This window comes from Taurulus bubalis (assembly GCF_910589615.1).
Source record: "Taurulus bubalis genome assembly, chromosome: 13".
Lineage (NCBI taxonomy): Eukaryota > Metazoa > Chordata > Actinopteri > Perciformes > Cottidae > Taurulus > Taurulus bubalis.
In genome coordinates, this window is record NC_136601.1 from 21,222,990 (window position 1) to 21,248,099 (window position 25,110).

At 44.5% G+C, this 25,110-nt stretch overlaps 2 protein-coding genes across 2 annotated transcripts; both read left to right on the top strand.

Moving 5' to 3' along the window:
* Positions 1-6,198: 6,198 nt before the first annotated feature.
* Positions 6,199-11,734, top strand: smad5 (SMAD family member 5; the record flags this gene model as incomplete). Its single annotated transcript, XM_079229072.1, has 6 exons — positions 6,199-6,601; positions 7,892-8,179; positions 9,151-9,261; positions 10,201-10,422; positions 10,523-10,779; positions 11,237-11,734. 6 exons carry the CDS (start codon positions 6,199-6,201, stop codon positions 11,378-11,380), a joined length of 1,425 nt encoding a protein of 474 aa, XP_079085198.1. The 3' UTR covers positions 11,381-11,734.
* Positions 11,735-13,505: 1,771 nt separating this feature from the next.
* syvn1 (synovial apoptosis inhibitor 1, synoviolin) lies at positions 13,506-24,108 on the top strand. The gene is made up of 16 exons (XM_079228920.1): positions 13,506-13,570; positions 14,920-15,071; positions 15,167-15,259; positions 15,337-15,489; positions 15,780-15,828; positions 16,396-16,499; positions 18,705-18,831; positions 18,935-19,034; positions 19,352-19,417; positions 19,919-20,035; positions 20,256-20,413; positions 21,238-21,375; positions 21,485-21,619; positions 22,046-22,229; positions 22,876-22,997; positions 23,088-24,108. Exons 2-16 carry the CDS (start codon positions 14,940-14,942, stop codon positions 23,291-23,293), a joined length of 1,884 nt encoding a protein of 627 aa, XP_079085046.1. The 5' UTR covers positions 13,506-13,570; positions 14,920-14,939; the 3' UTR covers positions 23,294-24,108.
* Positions 24,109-25,110: the final 1,002 nt, after the last annotated feature.

Genomic DNA, 25,110 nt, shown 5'->3' on the forward strand with positions numbered 1-25,110 from the left:
ACTCTGTTTGATTGTGTTGAAGTTTTAAAAAACTGTCCGCTCATCCACCAAAGCCTCTTTTGCTGCACAGCTAATCACTTTTATTTTAATTGTTATTAAAGTTGGTACGAGTAAGTTACTAGTGATTTTTATTCATATGATTCACAAAAATCACATGACTCAGACAAACAAACAAACCAGGAATCCTCAACCTCTCTCGAATGTATTTGTCTTAGAAGTCAGTTAAAGAAACGACAAAATGATGCAAAGAATAAACACAGACGGGATGTGAAGAGTTGACGGGTCAGACTAGAATAAGTGACTTAACGTTGGGTCTCCTGCAGCAGCGGCTGCTCTTAAAAAGCTCCAGCAGACGTTTCACGCTGGAACCCGTGACATCAACCAGCGTCGACGTGAGAGCTTCTGCCCACACTGGTCCTCTGTCTGAGGCCGGTCGCTTCAACAGGTTGATGATCTGTAACTAAATGTCCCCTTTTTCTGTGTTAAAAACATAGCAGTGACTCGAGCGGCTGCATTCCCGACAGTTCATGACTCAAGTGTTACTCACCGGCTGCTCTGAACACTGCAGTGAGCGGGAAGGGATTTCATAATTCTGTGGGTTGTTTTTTTTTAAGTACGAAGACGTAGACACCAGTCAAAGAAAGGTGTGACGCCTAAAAGAATAGCCAAACTAACTAACCCTTATTTTATTTATTAAACCAACCCAACCAGGTGACCTCTGGGATGTGTGGTGACGGCACACCACCCTTGATGAAGGCTTGGCAGCAAAAAATATCAAAGCTGAATGTAGTCAACCCAACCAAATGTGTATGATAACGCATTCTCGTCTTATAAATATGATGATAAGTCATGTAGCTAATCACTGTGCTTCTTTTTAAATCACATTGCAGCAAGATGCTTGGCAGTTCCACAAACTGTTACTGTTAAAAAATAAATGAAACAGCATCTATTGTCATCGTTTGTGTGTCTCTTGATGCACTATTAGGGAGTCACTAGACTAGACTGCACATGTGGAACATGAACACCATAAGAGAGCGAACAGCTGGACCAGAGGACTTGTGCTTCGTTTGCAGCTTGGACTTCTCTGTAAATACACGTTGTCTTTGCATATCTACGTTTGAGATAGTTTGATTTATTTTGTACATGAATGAATAAAATACATGATTACATGAAACAAGGGTTTGCTTTTTTGAATGACAAACGTTTGGAGACCTGCCCTTTTGTAAGTTATTTCGGGGTGCAATGAGTTAGAACCGTGACGTAATTCAACGTTTTTCATATCCAAACATCATAATAAATCCATAGCTGTCTGAGGCCCTTTTAGTTGAGAGATTCATCCTATTGAAACAATATTCTGATGATTTTTTACTACGGGATACCGTGTTTCTTGTGGCACTTGGGGTTTCGCTTGAGTGCAGTGACTCCAGCGTTCTAAATAAACTGGCAGGTGTGTCATCTCGTGTGTAGTGATTCCTGTAAGAATTGACATTAATATGACACAGTCTGAAGTCATCACACTGTGGGGAAGCATCGGTTATTTCCATCACAGCTTCATCCTGACAAACAGTTGGCGGCAAACCTTCCGCCAACTGTTTGTGCGGGATAGTGTCCATCCACCTTTTAACCATAACATGCAGCATCAACAGAAATGTTCACATTTTCACTGTCAACGACAAGCGTCAAGCCAGGAAGCACATTACCGCCCTGTGGTTCATCTCTGCACGCATGAGATGGGAGAGGCAACCACTGCAGGGACAGAACCATTAGAACAGCGGTTCTCAAATGGTGGTACGTGAGATTTAAAAGATATATATATATAAAAAATTAGCATCCATTCAAAAATAGTTATTTCATAAATATTCAATAAAATATAAGTGTAAGTTCATGAAGAGAATTGTATATATTCTATATTAAATCAGACACTGATGGCACAGCGCTGTGTATTACATATTTTTTTCAACCCAAAATGATTTTGTACTAGTCTGAAAACTATATTTCACAGGGTGTGCATCACTGATCAAAGGTTGAGAACCACTGCATTAGAATAAAGATGTATTCTTGCAACTGTGCCAGTGAGATTGGGACGTCCGACAGTGTCCCTTTAACAACCCAGCGCTGTGTGTATGTCGCCCACTAGCGGAGGGACATGGACACTGCACTTCATTAGGAATTTGACGACTGAATGAAGAGAGAGTGTGTGAGAGTGAGTAGCGGTTCGTCTGCGGAAATGCGTGCGGAATAGTAATTATTAGTATGATTAATCAAAGTTAAATGGGTAATAACGCGGGGAGTGTTGAGGCTCGGAGCAAGTGACTACAAAGGACGACACCACACGACGGACCGCGGCTCCAGACTGAGTGGAGCCAGCAACTTGTGAGACGTCCCAGGGCCGCAGCACGACCGCCGTAAGAATCTCAACTTCACGCACACGGAAACCCCACGGAGGCGTTAAAAAGACCAGCGCTGATGTGTGATGTGTTTCAGGTGCAGCCGCCGATGTTCCGTTTGGCGCCAATGACCGTAATGACCTAGCTGTTGGGTCATGTATAACTGTCAACGGGGTTGAAAGTTTGTTCACTCCGGACTATCCCCTTATCTCTGCGCGAGGAACGCGAATTGGTGTTTTGGAAAGGTTAGTTATTGACTGGACTGCTTTTGTTAAAAGGACAATATGACTGTTCCACGGTGTGTTATGGTCGTGTTTTAGGGTCAAATAAATCAAATTATCCTCGCCTGTAACGTCAAAGGGAGCACTAGTTTGTCGGGGGGAGCGGAGTGATCCGCACTGCGCCTCCCCAGTCTACTTGTGTCCAGGATCTGGAGGACATGGCGGAGGGAAGGGACCGGGGAAAAACGGGAGAAAAAGCAGTAAGAGTAGGAACCACAGCCCCGGAGCAACACGAGAACTCATTGGCCATGGCTTGTGCGCGTTATTAAAGAGGTAATGTGACTACGCGAGCCGTTAGTAGCTTCACTAAAAGAGTGGAAGTGAGCCCCGGGGAGCTAACGTAACGCACGCCAGCTCCGCTGCGTCCCTTGGACGGCTAGCTGCTAGCTTGAGAGAAGTTCAAAAAAAGTTTCAGGAATGGAAGAAGAGAAGGAAGACTGAAGTAACTCCGGCTCCCCGTGAAGAGGTAGAACACGGAGGCTCGGGGAACTACGTTTTTAAAGACTTGAGCGACGTCCCGGAGACGTTGAAGCTCTCAGACTAGACCACGGTAGTTGTTACCGTGTTGAAGTTTAGGTTGAACAAGTTCCGTTAACGGCAAGCGAGGCTAGTTAGCACTGTCTCGAGGCTGCTTACATTAGCTCGCGACAACCCCTGGGTTGTCGCGAGCTAATGTAATCAGCCTCGAGAAAGTAACGCAGCAACGTCTCTGGAACGCAGTGTACGTCATGACTGTGTGTTTTGGGGTTACAGTTAACGTTAAATCAACTCTGTTTTACTACAGTTTGAGGACCCGTGTCCCGCTACCGTTAGTGGGTCTTTCCGTATCTCTTTACGTACCGACTCCTTCTTCCGTATTGTCCGTTGCATGTCGAGCATCGCAGGCGACCAACGGTTGGTTGTTGAGCTGGATGGCGGCCCTCCGGAGCCGTGTGACCCCCGACCAGTCACTCGGCTGTGATGACCTCACGTCATGCAGGCCCAGTGGATGTTTACCACTAACAAGTTGGCTCCTTGTTCCTATTTGTATTCAGTGGTTTGGGCTTTTTCGAAAGGGCCTCATATGTGTATTGATTCTCACATTAATCTACCGTTGTATCTTCTGTTCCTGGAACTTTTAAAATATGTGAACCAACAGGGAAAATGGAAAGAAACCAACCACTCCCTCTCAGTTGTACGAAAGTCACATTAGTTAGGCTGTATTTTTCAACATTTAGAAGCTGTTGGTCATACTCTTTGTTGTGACTTACTTTTGATCATGTACATACACACACACTGATGATTTTCATAAGACCGACCACAAACTATCTTTAATCACGGTTACAGTTAATTCAGGCAATGATCAGTAAATCAGGGACTTAAGTGATCTTCCCCCTCAACCCCCCTCTTTTTATGTGACTTTGTGAAAGCATGTTCGGTCAAGATTGATTTGCTTTTCAGCCTTTTGATGTCTTTGATGGTAAAAACGCAAAGAGCTATCAGTGCGAACCGTGATCAGTTTGTAGAGACGATCAGCTTTTATCTCGGGGCTATTTCATTCAGATGCTTAATGGCTGTCCATTCAGGCAAGTTCTGCCTCTTCAGATCTCCCTGAAACGGGCAGAAACGTACGGTTTGATCATCAAACCGTACGTTTCTGCCCGTTTCAGGGAGATCTGACATGTCCTTGTGTTGCAATCTATCGTTTGGCTTTGCTCACTCTTTTACAATGAGCTGATGAATCACTGCTGATCCGGTCTAAACAAGGCTGCATCCAGATCTCTTGACGGATTGGGCTCTGTGGAAACAGCTGCTGGTACATCGTCTGGTGAATGTCAGAGGGGAAAAAAGAGTTACAGGCTGGTACATTTTTTTTTGTGTGTGTGTATGCGCATACATGTTCCACTTCAGGAGGTTTCCCTCCGCTTTCATGTGCATGCAGAACAATGAGTAGTGGAAGTGGGTGCAGTGCTGTCGGACAGCTGTGTGTTGGAAGGGAGGGATCGGGGGCAGAGATGGGATGAGGGAGGAAGCAGCTCTTTGTGGTCACATCCTTTCTGACTGAGGCCAGTTTCTCAAGCCCCCAAACAGCTGCTGCTGGAGGCTACATGTGTTTGGCTGCATGATATGGGCTGAAGTGTCAGATATCGCAGCATTTCGTTAGTTGTGCATCAGGTTTGAGATGGTCAGCATCTCCTCGTTAGCGGGTGGGAACAGTAGTTTAGTTGGACGTTCTGAAGTAATAATAGTACATTAATTTTAAAGGTGGTGATTCAGTATTGTGTTTTTTGTGACTCATAGCTTTACAAAGAGAAACGATAATATCAAAGTATATTGAATAAAATGAGCGTTATTCATTTAAATTTCAGTAAGTTTATTTTCCTGTCTGATGCTCTTTTGCAGCATTTCTTAACCACTGTAGTTACTAATTAATTATTACAGCAAGACCTTGATTTTTTTTTTTTTTTTTTTTTTTTTTTTAATGTAACATTTGCTGCTCACATTCTCTGCTGGCATCCTCACGCTTTTGGAAAATAAGTATAAAACTGCTGATGTGAACATTTTGTTTTTCAGCCCACAAGTATATGCACTGAATTAGCTGACCAAAAATATGGATTCATTAAGGAATTTTAGGAAATGGTCAGGTAAAACAGTTGCTGAACATTTTCCCCTTGGGTCAAACATGTCTCATGTGTTTGTTTATTTTTTTTAATTTTTTTTTAATGTATTTATAAGTTCTACATGCAAATACCTATCGGATAATTGTATCACCCAAGTTTCAGCAGGACCTTAATTTAAATTATGCCTCGGATTTAAACAAAGGGACACACATGGTTTATTTGATCATCCCGTTTGTCACACAAGCTGTGCTGAGGCTCAGATTTAATTTGTAATAAGTTAGTGTATATATATATATATATATATATATATATATATATATATATATATATATATATATATTATTTATTTACAAATGTTTGGAATATTCGCTTGTTAATCGATTTACAAACGGTGCCAAAAGAAGCGAGTGTGTTGCTGACATGTTTCTGTTCTGTCTTGCAGAAAGCTGGTGGAGTAGAACACTGACTGCACCGGTTGGAGAAGGCCATCCGGAGAGGACCTAAGAGTTGTTGTTGAGCAGCAGTCCTCTTGCACCGGTGAGACCTGCTGCAGCGTGTCACTACGGCAGAGGTCCTGATCTCCGCTCCTGCAGCCTCCATCGGTGTTGGTGACCCAGCTCCAGACCGCTTGCTGCAGGGCCCTTCCTGAGCAGCAGCAGCTGCGTCCTGCTAGCTGACTCCCCTCCCTCCCCTGCTTCCTGTCCTTGGTCAGACAAGGCTAAAGCCTCCTCTCCCCTACCCCACCCCTCATCTCATACTTACACACTAAAGTACTTTCTTGTTGACCACACATTCCAACACCGCTTTAGACTACGGGTGCTGATCAGAGAGATCAGCAGCAGGGGACTTTTACCCCCCCACCCCCTGGCCCCTCTGAAGTGAGCAGCCACTGCAAAGGTCCTCCCTTTCACCTACAACACAGCATCCAGCATGACCACCATGTCCAGTCTCTTCTCCTTCACGAGCCCAGCGGTGAAACGCCTGCTCGGCTGGAAGCAGGGAGACGAGGAGGAAAAATGGGCCGAGAAGGCGGTGGACGCGCTCGTGAAAAAGCTGAAGAAGAAGAAGGGTGCCATGGAGGACCTGGAGAAGGCTCTGAGCTGCCCCGGGCAGACCAGCAAGTGCGTAACCATTCCACGATCGCTGGACGGCCGGCTGCAGGTCTCCCACAGGAAAGGTCTGCCTCATGTAATCTACTGCAGAGTGTGGCGGTGGCCGGACCTTCAGTCCCACCACGAGCTAAAGCCCCTGGAGGTGTGCGAGTACCCGTTTGGCTCCAAGCAGAAGGAGGTCTGCATCAATCCATATCACTACAAGCGGGTGGAGAGTCCTGGTAGGTACTTGCACTTTCTCCGAATAGTTTTGTCAAAAAATATTGACTTTTGTAACACTGAAAGGTTAATGTTTAACATGTACTCCCAACTATGTTATTTGTCCTCTCGAAACAAATTATATTTAAATTATCATCTGCGCATTTGTTATTTTAATGGCACATTTACAAACAGGTGGTCCATAAGGCCCAGTCAGTACCAGATCTGTTATCCGTATTGTAAAAAGCCAGATGGGTAAGACCAGCGTGGAGCTCTGTGTAAACTGGTGCTGGTAAACAAATCCACAGAGGTCAGAAGGCTGTCATCAGCCACCCCCCATTTCACAGAAAATCAATATTGCCTGCTCTTTTGGAGTCTTATTAGATTATATGCTTCTAGGCACTCCAGATGGGGTGTGGCATCAGAGTGGCGTTCTAAATGCATAAACCACTCAGACTAAACTCCCAGCGCTTTCTCATCACTGCCCCCATCTCTCTCCCTTTCTGTCACTAACGCACCGCATTGCATCCACTCGGACGATCCGAGGGGACAGCCTCTCTGACGTTGGTTTGGGATAGTCAGCTCTGCATTGACCGTTGGAGGACAGGGATCACATGTCGGTCAGGAGAGACTGCACGTCGTATCATTTTAAAGCAAAGCTTGCTGGGTGTTTTAGAGGGACAGCCTTGAAGACATTAAATTCACTCAAGATGATAATCAAGGCAAGGCGGAGGAAATGCGCTCTATCCTCTTGCCGAAGTGGAAAAACAAAAATAAATGTGGATGACCTCTGTGGTTATCTTAGCCAAGGTCTAAAGCGGCTTATAAGGAAGGCCAAGTTGTTGGTGAAACGATTTCAAGACGTAGGTCTGGATACTATATGCATTTTTGTTTAACAAAACAAAGAACAGCTTCTGATTATCGTCTGTGAGTAAAAATAGCTTCAAACTTCCAATGAAAGTGTTATATTATATTTGGGAAATTCTGCGGGTCTTTTTTGTCGTCTTCTGACATTTTTATAGGTCAAATGGTGAATCTGGAAAATAATTGTTAGTAGCAGCTCTAGTGTTACACAGGAGTGTGTGTGCCATGGCTGTGTTTCCTTATAAGTAATGGAAAGGATACATTATTAACAAGGAAACAGATTTATGATCCCTAAAAGCCATACTGATCATAAAACAATCCATTTGTTCTCTAAATGATAAAACGCCTTGGTGTTTTTTTTTTTTTTTTTTCCCACCGTCTGTGTGCGTTTGTGCAAATGATCTGTGCCAAACTAATTCCCCCCCTGCCTCCTCTGTCCCACCACCCAGTGCTTCCTCCTGTCCTGGTACCGCGGCACAGCGAGTTCAACCCACAGCACAGCTTGCTGGTACAGTTCCGCAACCTCACCCACAACGAGCCGCACATGCCCCTGAACGCCACCTTTCCAGAGTCCTTCCAGCAGCCGCATGGCGGGGGCGGCGGCAGCGGAGGAGGTGGTGGAGGCGGTTCGTTCCCCATCTCGCCCAACTCTCCGTATCCCTCTTCTCCAGCCAGCAGCGGTACTTATCCCAACTCTCCGGCTAGCTCGGGGCCCTCCAGTCCATTCCAGCTTCCAGGTACGCCAAACACGCCCATGTACCTGACCCTGGGCAAGGGGACAAACTATTTTGGTGGTCTGAAGCATTGCTGTCAAGTAGCCTATGACAGGCTCTGGTGTTTTTTGTTAAGTTGTGTCATGTAAAAAAATGTGGAGCTCCAGGTAAATCCATTTTAATATGCATATCGTCTTTGAGTATTTAGAAAAGTGCTATATCAATGAAAAGTATTATTATATAATTTACGAATCCCCCAGTATTAGAATGACCAATAGTTTAAAACCATGCACAATACACTTCATCACTATGCAGTGTAAATGCTTTTAACAATACTATCGAACCACGTCAAGTTATATTCATCCAAATCAAGCAAAACCCCTCAATGAGAACAAAGGAAGTGCCAGCTAAGCAGTGTCTGCTGGCTGCTGTGAAGGCTCTACCTCAGGGGAGCAGGCAGCCGTTCTGTCTCATTGTTACGGCCTGTAGACGGAACGGATACATGAGGACGCATCGCTTAACCGAGACGTTCCATTCTGCCATGTTCAATAGTCTTGATATATCAGAGAAATACCTTGTGGACTGTTCGGCTTGTACTCGTGTTTGTGTGTGAGGGTCTGGTGATTACTGCTCTGGTCCAGATCTGCTGACGCATCCGTTGGCTGCAGGGCATTCGGGCAGAAAAAGGTTTTCATGGTTTTATTTGTGCTGAATGGCCCTGGTTATTTGAGCATCATAAACATAACAAATGTCTTGCTGCATCTGAGTGGAGGTTTAGAATTGTTGTGCCTCAATATGAGCTCACAAAGCTCAAATTGCATCTCTGTTGGGAATGGGTTAGCTTGTGGCTTAGCAAGTGAGGGACATGTGACACCTTTTCTGGGGTTGTGTGTGTGTGTGTGTGTGTGTGTGTGTGTGTGTGTGTGTGTGTGTGTGTGACTATTTGCTAGCAGCAACAACTGGTCTCATCCTCACTAACTCTCTTAATGTCTCAGCTGACACCCCACCCCCAGCCTACATGCCCCCCGACGAGCAGCTGGGCCCGGAGAGCCAGTCCATGGAGACCAGCAGCAGCCTGGTGGTGCCTCCGAACGGGGCCAGAGGAGGTGAGGAGCACGCTCATTAGTATCAGGACCCAACTCTGAAAGGATGTAGTACCAACCAGGAAGTACAAGTTGACAGCTTATGGTGAAGATGCTGGACAGCAGTTCAGTGTACTTGAGGCAGGATTTTGCTTTTCTACTAAAGTTATGTAAAAACGTTCTTCTCAGTCTTACCATATTTGTGCGTGCAACTGAAAGCCGGGCGATTCCCACATGGCAGTGCATTGCTGCAAAAGTAACGCTGGCTTGTGTGTAACTGCCATTTTCCTCTGCGCTGGCATTCAGTGGTCTCATGGAAATTAACCTTTAATGCCAAATGTGCTGTTTGTTGAACATTTGGTTATTTCCATGTCTAAAATAATTTCCTCATCACTGTATTTGCCCCCAATCAGAGGCCTCTAGTTTTTGATATTTGCTGTCGGATCAAATATTGATTGTATACTTAGTTGGTTTTGTTCTTCGCACATTGGAATTTGCAAACCGGTTAAGATGAGTCAGACGGCTAATACATACCTACATTTGAAATATTGAATGTGTCATTCATTTCTTTAAATGCCTCTGTACTAATGTGGGCGGGGGGGAGATGACTAAATAATGAACTACTAAGTTAAAGTTGGGGGGGAAATACAAATTCTTTCCAAAACATTAAGCGTTAACGAGGCCCTTCGCTCTTAACTACACTCATCCTTGTTAAATAATGAATCCAGTCCCAATGGTTTTTAACAAGGCTTTATATGACTTAATAGACCAGTGAACTGTATGATGATGAATTTATGATCAGTTTTGTTTGAACTGTGAAGAATTTCACAATCCCGCTCTGTCCAAATGCATTCACCCTTTTGTTTGAAACGATACATCTTAATCAACGCGTGCTTTCTCGAAGATGTATGTGTGATGAGGTCATCAGCCACATTTATGACTCGCCTGTTTTGTTTTCTTCAGATGTGCAGCCAGTGGAGTACGAGGAGCCGAGCCACTGGTGCTCCATTGTCTACTATGAACTCAACAACCGTGTCGGCGAGGCTTACCACGCCTCGTCTACCAGCGTGCTGGTGGACGGCTTCACCGACCCTTCAAACAACAAGAACCGCTTCTGCCTCGGACTGCTGTCCAACGTCAACCGCAACTCGACCATCGAGAACACGCGCAGGCACATCGGCAAAGGTACGACTTGGCGGGCGTGAAACGTTTTGTTTTGTTCTCGCACGGCTGCGTTTTCTTTCCCAGATGTCCTGACCGTGGCTCGTCTGTCTCCGTTTCCCAGGAGTGCACCTGTACTACGTGGGGGGGGAGGTGTACGCAGAGTGCCTCAGCGACACCAGCATTTTCGTCCAAAGCCGTAACTGCAATTACCACCACGGCTTCCACCCGACCACCGTGTGCAAGATCCCCAGCGGGTGCAGCCTCAAGATCTTCAACAACCAGGAGTTCGCTCAGCTTCTGGCCCAGTCGGTCAACCACGGCTTTGAGGCCGTGTACGAGCTCACCAAGATGTGCACCATCAGGATGAGCTTCGTCAAGGTAAGGCCTCGCTACACGCACGCACAGTTATGCAAACAGGACAGGGTTCTTAAGGTCATGGAAAACCTGGAAAAGTCATGGAATTTTATAAAAATGGTTATTTCCAGGCCTGGAAAAGCCCTTGAAAAAAATAAAGTCCCAAAAGTCATGGACATGTGTTATATGCATGTGTTCATGACGTTCATTTACGCTGAGTTTGAAATAATGAGTATGCTTTTTAAAAGAAAGACGCTCAAAATATAAGCAGGCATACATACAGGAATCTATATAAATGTTTATTCTTTTCATCAAACTATTGTCTCATTCATTTGTGTCATTTAAGATTTACTGTATGCTTTGGAATTCTCATTGTTAGTTTAAATACTGAATTTTTTCACTTTCTTGTATACACCGAGATTTCACAATGTTTGGGTCATCATAATGGCGTTGTTGTTAAATTGGTTCTGCCTCCTCATAGGGCTGGGGAGCTGAGTATCACCGACAGGACGTCACCAGCACCCCCTGCTGGATCGAGGTGCACCTGCATGGGCCCCTCCAGTGGCTGGACAAGGTGCTCACACAGATGGGGTCGCCCCTCAATCCAATCTCTTCTGTGTCCTAATAATGGACTCGTGGGAGCTTGGGAGATCCCTTCTACTATATATATACTTTTTTTTTTTTTTTTTTTTTTTAACTTTTCTTCCCCCCCTCAGCGATTTGATAATTTAAGGTGGTCTTAATGGCTGAACTGTTTACACTTAACTTTGGGAAGGGATATTGAACTCTGGCTGGATATTTGACAACAGCAACAGTCGGAATGAGTCGTTGAAACGGAGTACCATTGCGTGCGGGCGCCCGGAGACAGAGCGGTAACGGCATGGACACACTACTGCTCGACAATGCCAAGACGCTTGCAAGAATCCAGGGCTCTGCTGTCGCATTTGAATTCGTCAAATGTTCCTTTTTTTTTTTTTTTTTTTTTGCATCAAGTTTTGATTGTTTTTCTCAAATGTTTTTATTTCTCTGTATGTGTAGTTTTTTTTTATTTTTTAAACGTAGCAGAACAGTCTCACTACTCCGCTTTATGACCGACTGACACATTTTTAATTCTACCAAACTTTTTCTCACATCGTTGTTTCGACATCAGATATTTACAATGAAGACCGACACGAGGGTGTTTACCATTAGGATCAAATGTAACGGAAGCGTTTTTAATTTTAACTTTTAAATAGTCTCTACTGCTAAAAATGAACACTGAGCTACTGCCTGTTTCAGAAGGTGGTGTATGCCGACCTGATAGTTTTTGATATGGGAGATCAATCACTGAACACGTTTAACATGCCATGAGCTAACAACATTGTGAACGTCACGTCTATTGCAGCAGAAGTAGTCGTCTATGATATAATCCCACAATGGACATTGTCGTTATTGATTCTTGTTTTTACTCTAGTTCAAGTCGGGTTGACTGTATTCTACCATACTCACTGTATTAACAATATTGTGCACTCGTGGATTTTGTGCAGGCATATTAAATTTTGACGTGGGTACCAAGGCATTATGTTGATAGATAATTGACTTCATTAGCACAATGAAATAAACAGGTTATTTGTTAACGATGATTGTTATTTTTTTCTTCTGTTTGTCGTCTTTTACATTTTAGTAATACTTTAATCAGGATGAGCCAGGATGTGCACAGATGTCGACGTAGTAATTTACACTATTTATACTGATGATGGATTTACAACACTTCGCCACCGAGCCTTCCCTATTGAATATCGGTCTACCTCTGATTATACTTGTTTGAAGAGCTTAAACCCGTCTAATTGTTGCCATGGCAAAACCATAAAGGCACCACAGCAAACAAGGGCAATAGTACATTTTAATGAAGCCTACATCCTTTTCAGGTAAAGCTTTCAGAGTCAATACATCTGCTGTGTTCTTTATAATCAAATACATATTTGAAAAACTCAATTAAAAGCAAAGCAGTGTTGATCTTGTGCTTTGAGTAGAATTACCGCTTGATTTCCATGTGTTGTGGTTAATTTAGCAGAGCGGCTGAATGTCGTCTTTGTTTTGTACTTCATCTTAATCAGGAGTAATCCAAATAAGAATCAAGTGGGAAGACCAAATCTTAAAATATTAGACTATACATTACAGTAGTTGGCAGAATTGCATACCCACATAACTTAAAAACTGAAATGCTATAATGCAAGAGCATTTTAAGGACAAGCGATACATCATAGAGTGATTTGCGCTGCTCTTTGTTTATTACATGTTTCATAATCTCTTAATATTTCTCCTTGAGTTATGCCTGTGCAGCAGTCCTCCAGTCCAGGGATGATCAACGTAACCATGCGACGCAGGACGGCTTCCTATTGGTCCACGTCGATATTTACCGTAAGTCTCCGTGTAGCTGGGTATGAAGCCGCCTAACATTCAACAAATACGATACAACACATCTCACGTATAAATACAACTCGAAACGTGCCACTTAATACCAAACATCGAAAAGCGTTTCTTTCCAACTGCGTCTGTGCTGCCGGTAACCGACAGAAGACGCGGAAGCTTTCGGTGATGCTTGAAAATGCTCTTGCGTCAAACTACCGTCGCAGCCGGATGTGATGTGGCTCCCGAGGAGCAAGCCCAAGATAAACACGTAGCCGGACGGATAGGGGCGAGGATAATACATTTATAAAGAGGCTGCCTGTAAACTGACGAAATGGAGTAGCCGCTGAGAAAATAAAGATTTCAGTAGGCAAGGAGACGTCCGTCAAATTAACGAAGGAGCAAGTCTTCCGCAGACATCGAGTCGGTGAGTCCAGAGCTGACAGTTGGTACCTGCTAGCTAGCTGCGGTTAGCTAGCGCTAGCTAACTAACCTCATTAGTTAACTCTACCTGTCTCTGACACCTGGGTTAGCTAGCGAGGTAGTAAGCGGTTGTAAAGTACCGTCACGAGTACAAACTGATGTATAGTCAGCGTGCTGACAAGTATGAAGCCCGCTTATTCGCCTCTTATTGGTTAGCTATCCCATATTTTGTTCGGGTTTTTTAAACTTAATGTGTTACCACGTTAGCTTTGAAGTCCGCGAGCTGAGTTCGCTGCCTCTTCTCTCGGGAAGATACACGTTGGTGTTGAGCTATTTTTAATATACGCGGAAATAAGAGCTGAGATAGTTTGTTACGTGTTGCATTCAACGTGAGAAACGCAGCTCGGGAGCTGTGTTAGTGGGAGTGTACGCAATGCTAACCAGGTGCAGGAGGAAACGAAGCCAAAGCAGCAGTTTATTTTCACCTGCAATGACGTATGATACGTGCTGTTCTGTCGTCTGGCCTAATAAAATACCACTAACATATGCACCCAATGCTCGAGCAGGCCCGCTGCTCAAAGCTCATTAAAATGTTGCTGATCAGATTGATGATGAATTACAGAGTTATTTGTAGTAAAGATTGACTCCTGGCTTCTCAAACGCAACCCTTTTGTTCACCTGGCAGGTTGACAGCTCTCTATTTTCTCCCCATATCTTACTCAAACAGCCCTAAAAGCTCGCTGTTGGGCAACCAGCTGTTGTTAACGCATGAGAACAATTTGGCTCATGTAAAACGCTGGAGGAAATCCTCCGTGCACACAAACAGTGCAAATAGGCCGCCTCAAACCAGTAAGGAACACATCACTGCATGACTTTCACTGGAGCCAAGTTTTCTCTCAAAATCCATAAATTGAAATGCTGGTTATTGACATATATATGTGAAGGTGCATCTGGTGCCTATATTTTACAAATCATGTCAAAGGATGTGTCGACAATGATCTTGAGAGTTTCGTCTTGTTTTTGTTGTTTTAATGCTTTCAGCACAGTTATCCAACTGTTCCAAAAGCAGTGACATGAATGGTAACACAAATCAACTTTAGCTGTTAAGCTGTGGATGGATTATAAACAAATGATTTCTCCTCTTATTATTATTATTATTATTATTATGGATGACTGACAGGCTGTCAGGGCTTTCAGACCAAACGTTTTAGATATGCATTTGCAGATAATCTGTTCATTCAGTAAAAAAGAAAAAAAAGAAACATTCCGAGAGAGAATTTTATTTGCATGCCGCTCCACTACAATAGTCAGCTTTCACTTGCAACAACCTTCTTCTTCTCTTCCCCACCGCAGTATCTGTCGCAGAGTCCAAAATGGTGCGATCAGCCTTGGTGACTGCCACCAGTCTAGCTCTGACTGGGGTCGTGGTGGCACACGCCTACCTCCTGAAAAACCAGTTCTACCCGACTGTGGTCTACCTCACCAAGAGCAGCCCCAGCATGGCGGTAAGGGCCGGGTTCGGTGTGAATTGTATAGATATTTGACCCATCTTTTAAATATCAATGTTGTGACAAATCCGCTTTTTCCTTCCTGCCATCAGGTGTTGTACATTCAGGCCTTTGTGTTGGTGTTCCTGCTGGGAAAGTTCATGAGGAAGGTCTTTTTTGGACAGTTACGGGCTGCAGAAATGGAGGTAGAGTTTTTTTAAATTCTATGTATTCTGTGTACTCTCTTGACTCATCACAACACATGCGTCTCTCCTCTCTCCAGCATCTCATTGAGCGCTCCTGGTACGCTGTGACCGAGACGTGCCTGGCATTCACTGTGTTCAGGGACGACTTCTCTCCTCGCTTTGTCGCCCTCTTCACACTCCTGCTCTTCCTTAAGTGCTTCCACTGGCTGGCTGAGGACCGGGTGGACTTTGTGAGTGATGAGAGAGAGAGAGAAAACAAGCTCCCTATCTTACATCGCCCACAGTTTACTTAATCTACTGTATTTGTGTATAGTATGTTGTTTAAAGGTAGAAAGGAAACACACAGAAAAGGATGGAACAGATGTCGTGTGGCTAAGACTTCTTCAACAAGAGTTGAAGAAGTCGACATGCAATCGCATACATGAAGATCATTCAGAATCGCAATCGATGTGTCAGTGGCTAAATGCACTTGAGTGATCGTACACTTACCTTGTAAATAATGTTCATCTTTCTCCTTCAGATGGAACGAAGTCCAAACATATCTTGGATTTTTCACTTCAGAGTGTTATGTAAGTACAGGTTATCAGCCGTGCCAGAAATCATTCTGCTCTACACTTCTTTCGGCCTTTTCTTTTTCTCTCTGTCTCTTCCTGTCGTATCGACTCCACGCATGAAACTCAAGTGAAACTGTATGCAAATCAGTGCTGTTTACACACGAAGCCAGGTGCGCCCCGGTGTAACGGAGCCCCACAACGGACCAACAGAATGGTTAACATTGACAGACCATAGTAACCTATGTTTCTAAACCCTACTAACAAAATCCATTCAGCCATCTTGTCGGATGCAATTTAGCAGCTGACTGCGTTTGAATTGAGGACAGCTGGTGGCTCGATCAGGGCGTCTGGCCATATATCCAGTTTGATTTGGGCCCATTAGCCATTACTGTTTTAAATCAGCTGTCAATCCGTTGTGGGGCTCCGTTACACCGGGGCGCACCTGGCCTCTTTAAATACTGAACATACTTGTTTATTCTGGGCCAAAATAAAGGTGTTGTTTTCTATGTTTCTATGGAGCTTCTGTGTGGTGATACCTCAGCCCCCACAAGAGTGTTAGTCAGTGTTCTTTGTGTCCTGCAGCTCTCATGGGACTGCTGGCTATCCTGGACTTCCTGTTTGTCAACCACGCCTGTCACAGCATCATCACCCGAGGCGCCTCGGTCCAGCTCGTTTTCGGATTTGAGGTTTGTCGTACTTTAGTTGAAACTGAATTTGAGCTTCGTGTTTTTCAGCTGTGAAAGGCTTCAAGGCTTCAGACTAACTTTTCGCTGGATATACAATGTGTTGTTATGCAGTAAAAAAAAAACACCCACTGGTATAAGAGATGAATGGAATCAGCTCTACTGCAGTCAGCTACACCATTAAAATGCATCTAACATGTTACTGCATTCATAATTATAATTGTATATAATTATATATACTAATCTATAGGGCTGCAACAACGAATCGATAAAAATCGATTATCAAAAGTGTTGGCAACGAATTTCATTATCGATTCGGTGTGTCGCGAGATTATTACGCCGGGCAATAAGTGCAGAAAGAGAAAGAGAAGGAAAAAAAAGAGCGGAGCAGAGCAACTGGCCGGCCAGCGTTTCTGAGATTGGAGTGAGACACGAGAAAAGCTGAGGTTGTGATGTTCTCAAAAATAGAAGATCTTTGACAAGTCGAGTCTTGGCCAATCAGCGTCTTCATGTTCCTCAAACTTGTTTTTAATGGAAGCTAGTCAGCTTGCTATCGCGTTAGCTAACGTGTTTGGTTGTGTATTGTCGTTTAAGTTACGTTATGTTCCGTTACAGTTCAGTCTTGCTTGTAAAAAAACGTAACGTGATGAAACATGCCGTCACCCCCCGGTCTGGTTCAGTTCACGCTGTCACTCGTTAACGTTAAACCGGCACACCGGCGGATCTGGCTGCAGGTTTTTTTAAATTTTTTTTACTCAAAGTAGAATGAAGCAAATCACGTAGTTGGGCTTAGCCAACAACGTGACGTCGTGGTCTTAAGAGACCCAGAATGAAAGAGTTTAAGGAAGAGGACGCTCTATATGGAGCAGTACAGCTTCCCTCAGTATTTCATACATATTGATAACGCAGGGTATGTAAATGCAGCCTCTGGAGGGATCAATTACAGTAAAAAGGGCTCACATTTGGCGGATGTAAAGCATAGATGTGTATGTTTTTAGTGTTAGTCCATTTTGTTGTTTTAATTAACAGCTCAGGGATGTTCAAGGAGCAACCTGTTTGTGCACTTTCTGAAGATGTTTTGCACTGTCACTTCTGTTTTTGAATAAAGGGTTGGAAATGAACGCTTTTTTGATAAAAACATTTTTTTATCCGATTAATCGAAAAAATAATCAACCGATTAATCGATTATTAAAATAATTGTGAGTTGCAGCCCTACTAATCTAATGACTAACTGGACCCATTTGTTTGCATAGTGAGTACTTTTATTTTATACTTTAAGTACATTTTCTTGATTATATGCTTAAACACTTTAACTGAGGTTAGATTTTGAATGCAGGACATATGTGACCATTCTGTTTGCAGTCTAGAGTCCTGAGCTTATTGAACCCGCCATATGGAATAATTACCCAACATAGAGCTGGGCAATATATTGATATATCGTGATATGAATATAGATATCTCCCTTGGTTTTAGATGTTATAATATGGAATAATTCATGTCTTTTCCTGGTTTTGAAGGCTGCTTTAGAGGAAAGTAAAGTCCTTTTCTGAGTTTATTAGACTGGTCTAGCTAGTCTGTTATTTTCCATTACGCAATCATTACATCCAATTTACTGATATCAAAAAATCTCATTGTGTAAATATTTTATGAAGGCAAGGTATTGCATCATCGCCACACTATCACTAACGTCGGGTGAAAATCACCCGAACAGGTGCCTGTAGAAAAAAACAGTGATCGGAGCAGGAAGACACGCCCACCTTCAATAAGACACGCCCACCTCCACTAACGTCAGTGAGCAGCATAAAGCTACAGAAGGACCCACGCAACTCAGACAAAAGCAACACAATGAAAATAACGTAGCAACACACCATCTCTGGACACCTTCAAAAAACTCCTCAAAACTCACCTCTTCACCAAAGCCTATGTCCTCTAGCTACTGTTGCATTTGTTATGTTTATTTATGTCTTTAAGCGTCCTTGGGTTTCATGAAAGGCGCTATATAAATCCTAGCTATTAACTATTGCTCGGTTGAAAATCACCCGACGTTTGTGTTCTAAATAGTATTGGGAAATGAACCGATAGGACCCGTTTCCTCACCACAACCTTTCACTTGAACCCTTCTATGTCCTCGTGTCCCCACACAGTTGAGATGGATAACACTCGTATGCACATACAATAAAGGGCACCTCCTCTCTGTGTGCCCCTCAGTATGCCATCCTGATGACCATGGTGCTGACGACCTTCATTAAGTACCTTCTGCACACCGTCGACCTGCAAAGTGAGAATCCCTGGGACAACAAGGCCGTCTACATGCTCTACACCGAGCTCTTCACAGGTACCGGCTTCAGCTGTGGTCCAAACCATGACGCTGGAAGATCCTTGTGTGTGTCGGTGTGGTGGCGGCCATACTCAATAGTAGTTGATGTTCTTTCCCTCAGGTTTCATCAAAGTGCTTCTGTACATTGCCTTCATGACCATCATGATCAAGGTCCACACCTTCCCTCTGTTTGCCATCCGGCCCATGTATCTGGCTATGAGGTGAGTGGCTGTGCTCGGAGGGTTTATTACGGTGTTGTTACTGCCACTACTCTCACCTACAGTGTATGTGTGTATCTATCTATAAAAACAACAGAAAGTAGAGTTCTCACCCAGGTCGAAATATTATTTAAATGTGTGGAATAGGAGTTTGGACATCTTCAAATCTTGATGATATTTCATATTTAAGCAACATTTCTAAGCTGTAAGTTTAGCACAAATGTTTATAATTTGTTTGTAGTTTTTTTTGTTGTTGTCATTTTGTATTTATATTTAAGTCCCGTTTTGAGTTTGGTGCCGTTTTCCTCTTTCTCTCTCAGGCAGTTCAAGAAAGCCGTAACAGATGCCATAATGTCCCGGAGAGCCATCCGCAACATGAATACACTGTGAGTTCAAGGTTAAACTTTCATATATGTGGAGGGTGAGGGATGACAGCCTGAGGAAAGAAGCTGATCTCTTGCCAGGCGGCAGCAGGAGAAACAGGCTGTGTCCGAAGTGGTCGTGACCTTTTTAATATCCGTTGAGCTCTGCGCAGGCACTTCTTGTCACCGATGGCACTGATGCTCGGTAAACGGGGACCAGTGATGTTGTGGCGTTTAATCAGCCGCTGTAGTGCCGTGCTCATCCCATGATAGTTGGTAATGTTTGCAGGCAGGATGCTTTCTATGGCTCCTGTTTAAACATTAACAAGAACGTAGCACTTTAATGTTGTCCATTTGCAGCCCACGTCCACACTTTTAGTTTGCCTGTGTAGTTTTTCCCCTGTCTGTAAGGTCCTTTTGTATTCAGTGACTCTACTAATCTTTAGCCAGTGATATTTAAAAGCAGGCATTACATTTATTTTGTTTTCAACTGTTCCTTCCCCTCTGATCTTTGGCCGTGTTCAGGTACCCCGATGCTACTCCTGAAGATCTGCTGGCCTCCGACAACGTCTGCATCATCTGTCGAGAGGAAATGGTCACCGGAGCCAAGAAATTGCCTTGTAATCACATTTTCCACTCTAGGTAAGTCCTGTGGTCAGCAGGAAAGATGCTGGACAAACAAAACAAACACAAACAGCGTAGACGTCGGACGTGGTCAGCATCTACAGTAACTGATGACACAGTCAGTGAGTCGAATTAAACATGACTCTGAAAAAAACCCTCTGTGAACCATTTGTGTATAAAATGTTGCTGTTAGTTCTTGCGGTGCTCTGAATGATGTGGCGGCGCTCCTTCCCCACAGCTGCCTACGCTCCTGGTTCCAGAGGCAGCAGACCTGCCCGACCTGTCGCATGGACGTCCTCCGAGCGACCAACAACAATCAGATTCCAGCCGCGGCCCAGGCTCCGCCCCCGGCTCCTGCGGCGCCCGCCAACGCCCCCGCTGCCCCGCCCGCCAACCGTAAGGGTCAAAACCACGCGAACACGACCCCATTCCTCCCGCTTCCAGTGGTGCAGATTATTAGAGCGGAGCGCATGGCAGCCCCTGTACGAGAGTCGGCGAGCTCTGAAACAGCTTGTTCAATGTTCCAATACATAAGAGAACATGCACCTGTTTCACTAGAAACTAAAGACCTCTGACCACCATATTCTATTGAGTCCGTGTGGACCTTTTTAAGCAAAGTTTTAAGAAATTCTGTCGACGAATTAGACGAAAGTCGGTTCACGCTGACCACGTTGCAGAGCATGCTAATTATATTTGTAAGCGTCCTCTGGTAAATGCATATTGTCACCTTCCTAAAATAATGGCCAAAGTAATTTTTTGACAGATGATTTTCTTGCCTGAATCATCTCCTCATGATACTGGCCTACATCATAAAATACTGGATAATGGCCTCATGATACAATCTCCTACATCCTCAAATGAACAGATCATGTGACTCTACCCCTATAGTATAACAGCCGATGTCAAGAGTGTGACTTAGGCCATTTTATTTTGCCTAAGTCAAGACAATGTGATGTCTTGCGATTTTACAAGCTTTTCAAGATGGCATTTTGAAGCTAGCATTTAAGCTAGCAATTTAGATAGCATTTTTGCAAGCATTTTTGTGAATGAAAATCTCACTCGAACATAATATTAGTAATCATAACATAATTTGACCGGTATTACAGTATGCCTGTTGTGCAGTGTCAGAGGCATCTTCTGCGCCACAATTACGTTTTTTTTTTTTTGTGTGTGTTTTCTGAAAAACATGAAAAAATGACCTTATTCTGTTTCCCCTGCAGTGGCCCCAGGCATGCTACCCGGCTTCCCCCCCGGCGTCTTCCCCTTCTGGGGTCCCTTCCCTGGGGTGCCTCCCCCCGCTGCAGCTCCGGGCGCCGCCGATGCACCGCAGAGCGGCACGGAGGCGACGCAGGCAGCCGGTAAGGACGACCACCGTGGAGGAAACAAGAAAGCGCTCACGACATGTGTATAGATTTTCATTCATGAAAACAATTTTACCCAAAATGTTGCGTGTTCTGTTTCCACCAGGCTCCAGCCAGGCCGCCTCGTCGACCGCAGGCGCCGCTGCAGCTCCAGGATCAGCGATGCCGGGCTTCCCCTTCTCCTTCCCCCCTCCTCCCTTCCCCGCGGCGCCGTGGCTCATGCCGCCCCCGCCTCCCTTCGGTAAGCACCGACTCTCCCGGGACATAAATGTACTGCCGTCGTGTCAACTAGAATATTAAAAAATGTTAAATGCATGTCGATGAGTCATGGAGGGGATAACATTATCTTGCTTCCTTGTTTGCGCTTCCGTTTAGAGACGTGCTTAGCATTGCCATAGCAACGTACTAGCCGGTCACACTGTGTGGAAGTCCCTGGCATTTCCAACTACATGTGCAACACTTTTTATTTTTCTGTCAAAACGCAGACAGTCTGTTTACGGCTGTCAATCAAACGGTCATGAACACCTGATGACTTTGAATGATTTTAGTGACACACACACACACACACACACACACACACACAGTATGAGTATATATTGTCCATCCTTTGCCGTTTGCGTCCCCTGGACCGGTTTGTGTTAACGCCTCCTCCTCCTCCTCCTCTCAGTGTCGTCCATGCCTCCTCCTCCTCCCTCTCTGTCCCGGCTGTCCGAGGAGGAGCTGAGGGAGATGGAGGCGGACGGTCGGCGGGGCCTGGAGGCTCGGCTCCAGTGTCTCCAGAACATCCACACCCTGCTGGACGCCGCCATGCTCAACATCCACCACTACCTCAGCACCGTCACCACACTGGCGTAAGAGAGCCTCCTCCAGTTGAACTGAATCCTGAAATGCAGCTGGCCTACGCATGCTTCTTTGCAGAATTTTCCAAATGTGTGATGAATTAAGGGTTGTAATAGAACTAATGGGTCAAATATTTTAATTTAAGATTAAACTAAAATGAGTAATCAAGTTTTACCACATGCAAAATATTGACAGAGGAAGACTTGTAGTTGAGTTTGGTGGAATGCGTCATTGTCAGGGTTCTTACGGTCATGGAAAAGTTTATTTCCAGGCCTGAAAAAGTCATTAAAAAAAAATCCCCAAAGTTTTGGAAAAGTCATGTAAATGTGTTATATCCATGAGTTCATGTCGTTCATTTACGCTGAGTTTGAGATAATTCATGTTTTTATAAGAAAGACGCTCAAAATATAAGCAGGCATACATACAGGCATCTATATAAATGTTTATTCTTTTAATCAAACTATTGTCTCATTCATTTAAGGCTTACTGTATGCTTTGTATTCTCATTGTTAGTTTAAATACTACATTTACTCACTTTTTCATGTTTGCCCCGAGATTTCACAAAATGTTTGGTCATGGAAATTTGGTTTAAAGTCATGACAATGAATTGGTCAAAACGTGTATGAACCCTGCATTGACTATGCTGCTGTTCTCCAGTCCTCCTCGGGCCGAGGGCGGTGGAGCCGCCGGTGGGACAAACGCCGCCCCTTCCCCTCCTGCAGCTGGCAGCAGCACGGACAGTCCCAGCCAGGAGAAGGACTCCTCCAGCTCTTCCAGCAGTACGTAGAACCACAGTTCACATCAACAATGTAAACGAATGAATACAAATAAATTGGAATTTTTAATCGCATTATTTCCCCCGTTTCCAGCCGAGCAGGTGGACGGAGCTGCGGTCTCCCCTCAGCCAGCGGACTCTACTTCCACCGCCTCGGACACGGAGAGAACAGAAGAGCTGGACGAGGGAGCGGCGGGCGGCGAGGACGGAGAGCCCAACGCCGCCGAGCTGAGGCGCCGCCGCCTCCGCAAGCTGGAGACGTCATCGTCGCCGTCGTCCTCGCCGCCTCCCGACAACTGAACCGCGCGCTCTGACTCGGGGACACGTTGCTCCGGACCAGCAGGAACTCCGAGCTGATAGATCGTTGCTTTGGTTCTTCATCGCCTCTCTTCCTCGTGGCTCTCGCCTTCCACAGGCTCAGGTTCCTAACTGTTGTCGAGTTGGACTCAGGCTACCGGGAGACGCGATGATCGGTACCGCTCACCTGGACCGCAGAAAGCAATAGTACGACTCCTGTTTTTGTTTTTTTCAAAACCTTCTCCTCCGCCCCGTCCCTCAGAATGACTACTGCAATAAGAGTACTGCAGGTGTTTGTAAGTTTAAATCAGGTGGAGAAGGAGCTCCACGCCCATTTCTGTGGTCAGTGTGATGGAGACGATGTTCGGATTTGTGTTTGGTAGTTTTACTGTCGACAAGATCTTTGCCCGCACTCTGATTTCTGTTTAATTCAGGTGGTCCCGCTCACCACGTCAACATGTTACACAGCACCTGGATCGGTGTCACAGCAACGGAAGTTGATCAGCTGCTTTTGGCTTTCTCTTTTCTTCCTTTAACATTCATCCCTCTTCTGTCGCCACTGCAGTCGCTGTATCATACCGATTTATTTGAATGTGTACATACTGTATAAAGAGTTTTAATAGGATGATCTGTACATAATGCAGAATAAACTGTTTGACTGACGTGGCACGACATGAACACGTGTGTGTCTGTTCACAAACTATTCCATAGATGGCCTGAAGAAGTGCTCAGGCTTTCTGGGTCTGAGATTAAAATCTCGCCTTTTGAATTGAAGAGTGGGAAATGTCTTATTGTTCACCTGATCTATGTTCAGAGTACCAAGCTAATTATTGGTACCAAATTAAATCATTCTTTCAGGGAAACTTCCTTAGTGATTTAATGAATTATGCAAAATAAAAAGTAGCCAAAAAATAACAAATCTGATGTTCACCGATGAATAAAACATTTTAAACTCAAACATTCTGGAGTGCCTTGGGAAATGTGGGCTCTATTTAAGAATGCAGTGTGTAGCTTAGAAAAAGGCCAAACAAGCTCAATTAGTTTTTTTGTTTTTTTTTATTGGTTTGCTGTTTACATAGTAAATATCAAGCGTGGTAAAACTGGGCGATGAGGAAGCCTCATTCCAGTAACGACAAAACGGAGAATCACATCTGATTTTCGCTCCAATTAAAGCACAGAACTGTTGATATAAAATAAGTTAAACGTACACCAGAATATAATTACACAGGAATGGAATAAGAAATCAAAAGCAACTTTTAAATTCAAAACGATTAAACTCTTTGCAAAAGTGACATACAAACCAAGATGGCCGACAGCGGCCCTAAAGGAAAACGACTCGGCGAGGTGAATACCTGCAGAGTAAGATTAGAAGAGGGACAACCTGCTGATGTGGAATTATTTAGCAAAAATGTCAAAAGACATTGCTGGTCTTAAAGAAACAGAATGCCAAAAGTGACCCGTTGATAATATTTCCTATACACTTCACACAGTATAAGAGGGACAAAACTGCATATTGGTCTGTGGTCGTTTCCAAGGCCATCACATGCTGCAAGCTTATGAACTACGTTATTCCCTCCGCCAGGGGGATGATGCGATTGGTCGTGAGTGAGCGTGCACCTCTGTGTCTGTCCGTGGCTAATCTCGCATTCTGCTGCAGGGAAAAGTCATATTTTGGGTGGCCAGTCGTAGCTGCACTTTCTCAAAGCACCTTGTTACCCATCCCATACTGCCTGCTGACTCCTCCCTCAACTCTCGACAGTAGGGGCCACAGCAGAGTGCCTCGCCGACCCTCGGTTCAGACCCACCTGGCGGAGATCTGC

Excerpts from the sequence above, each read along its gene's own strand:
- syvn1 (XM_079228920.1), top strand. The coding sequence starts at position 14,940 with ATGGTGCGATCAGCCTTGGTGACTGCCACCAGTCTAGCTCTGACTGGG. Across the intron at positions 15,829-16,395 it reads TTTTCACTTCAGAGTGTTAT|CTCTCATGGGACTGCTGGCT; the intron begins GTAAGTACAGGT and ends TGTGTCCTGCAG. Across the intron at positions 19,418-19,918 it reads ATCCGCAACATGAATACACT|GTACCCCGATGCTACTCCTG; the intron begins GTGAGTTCAAGG and ends GGCCGTGTTCAG.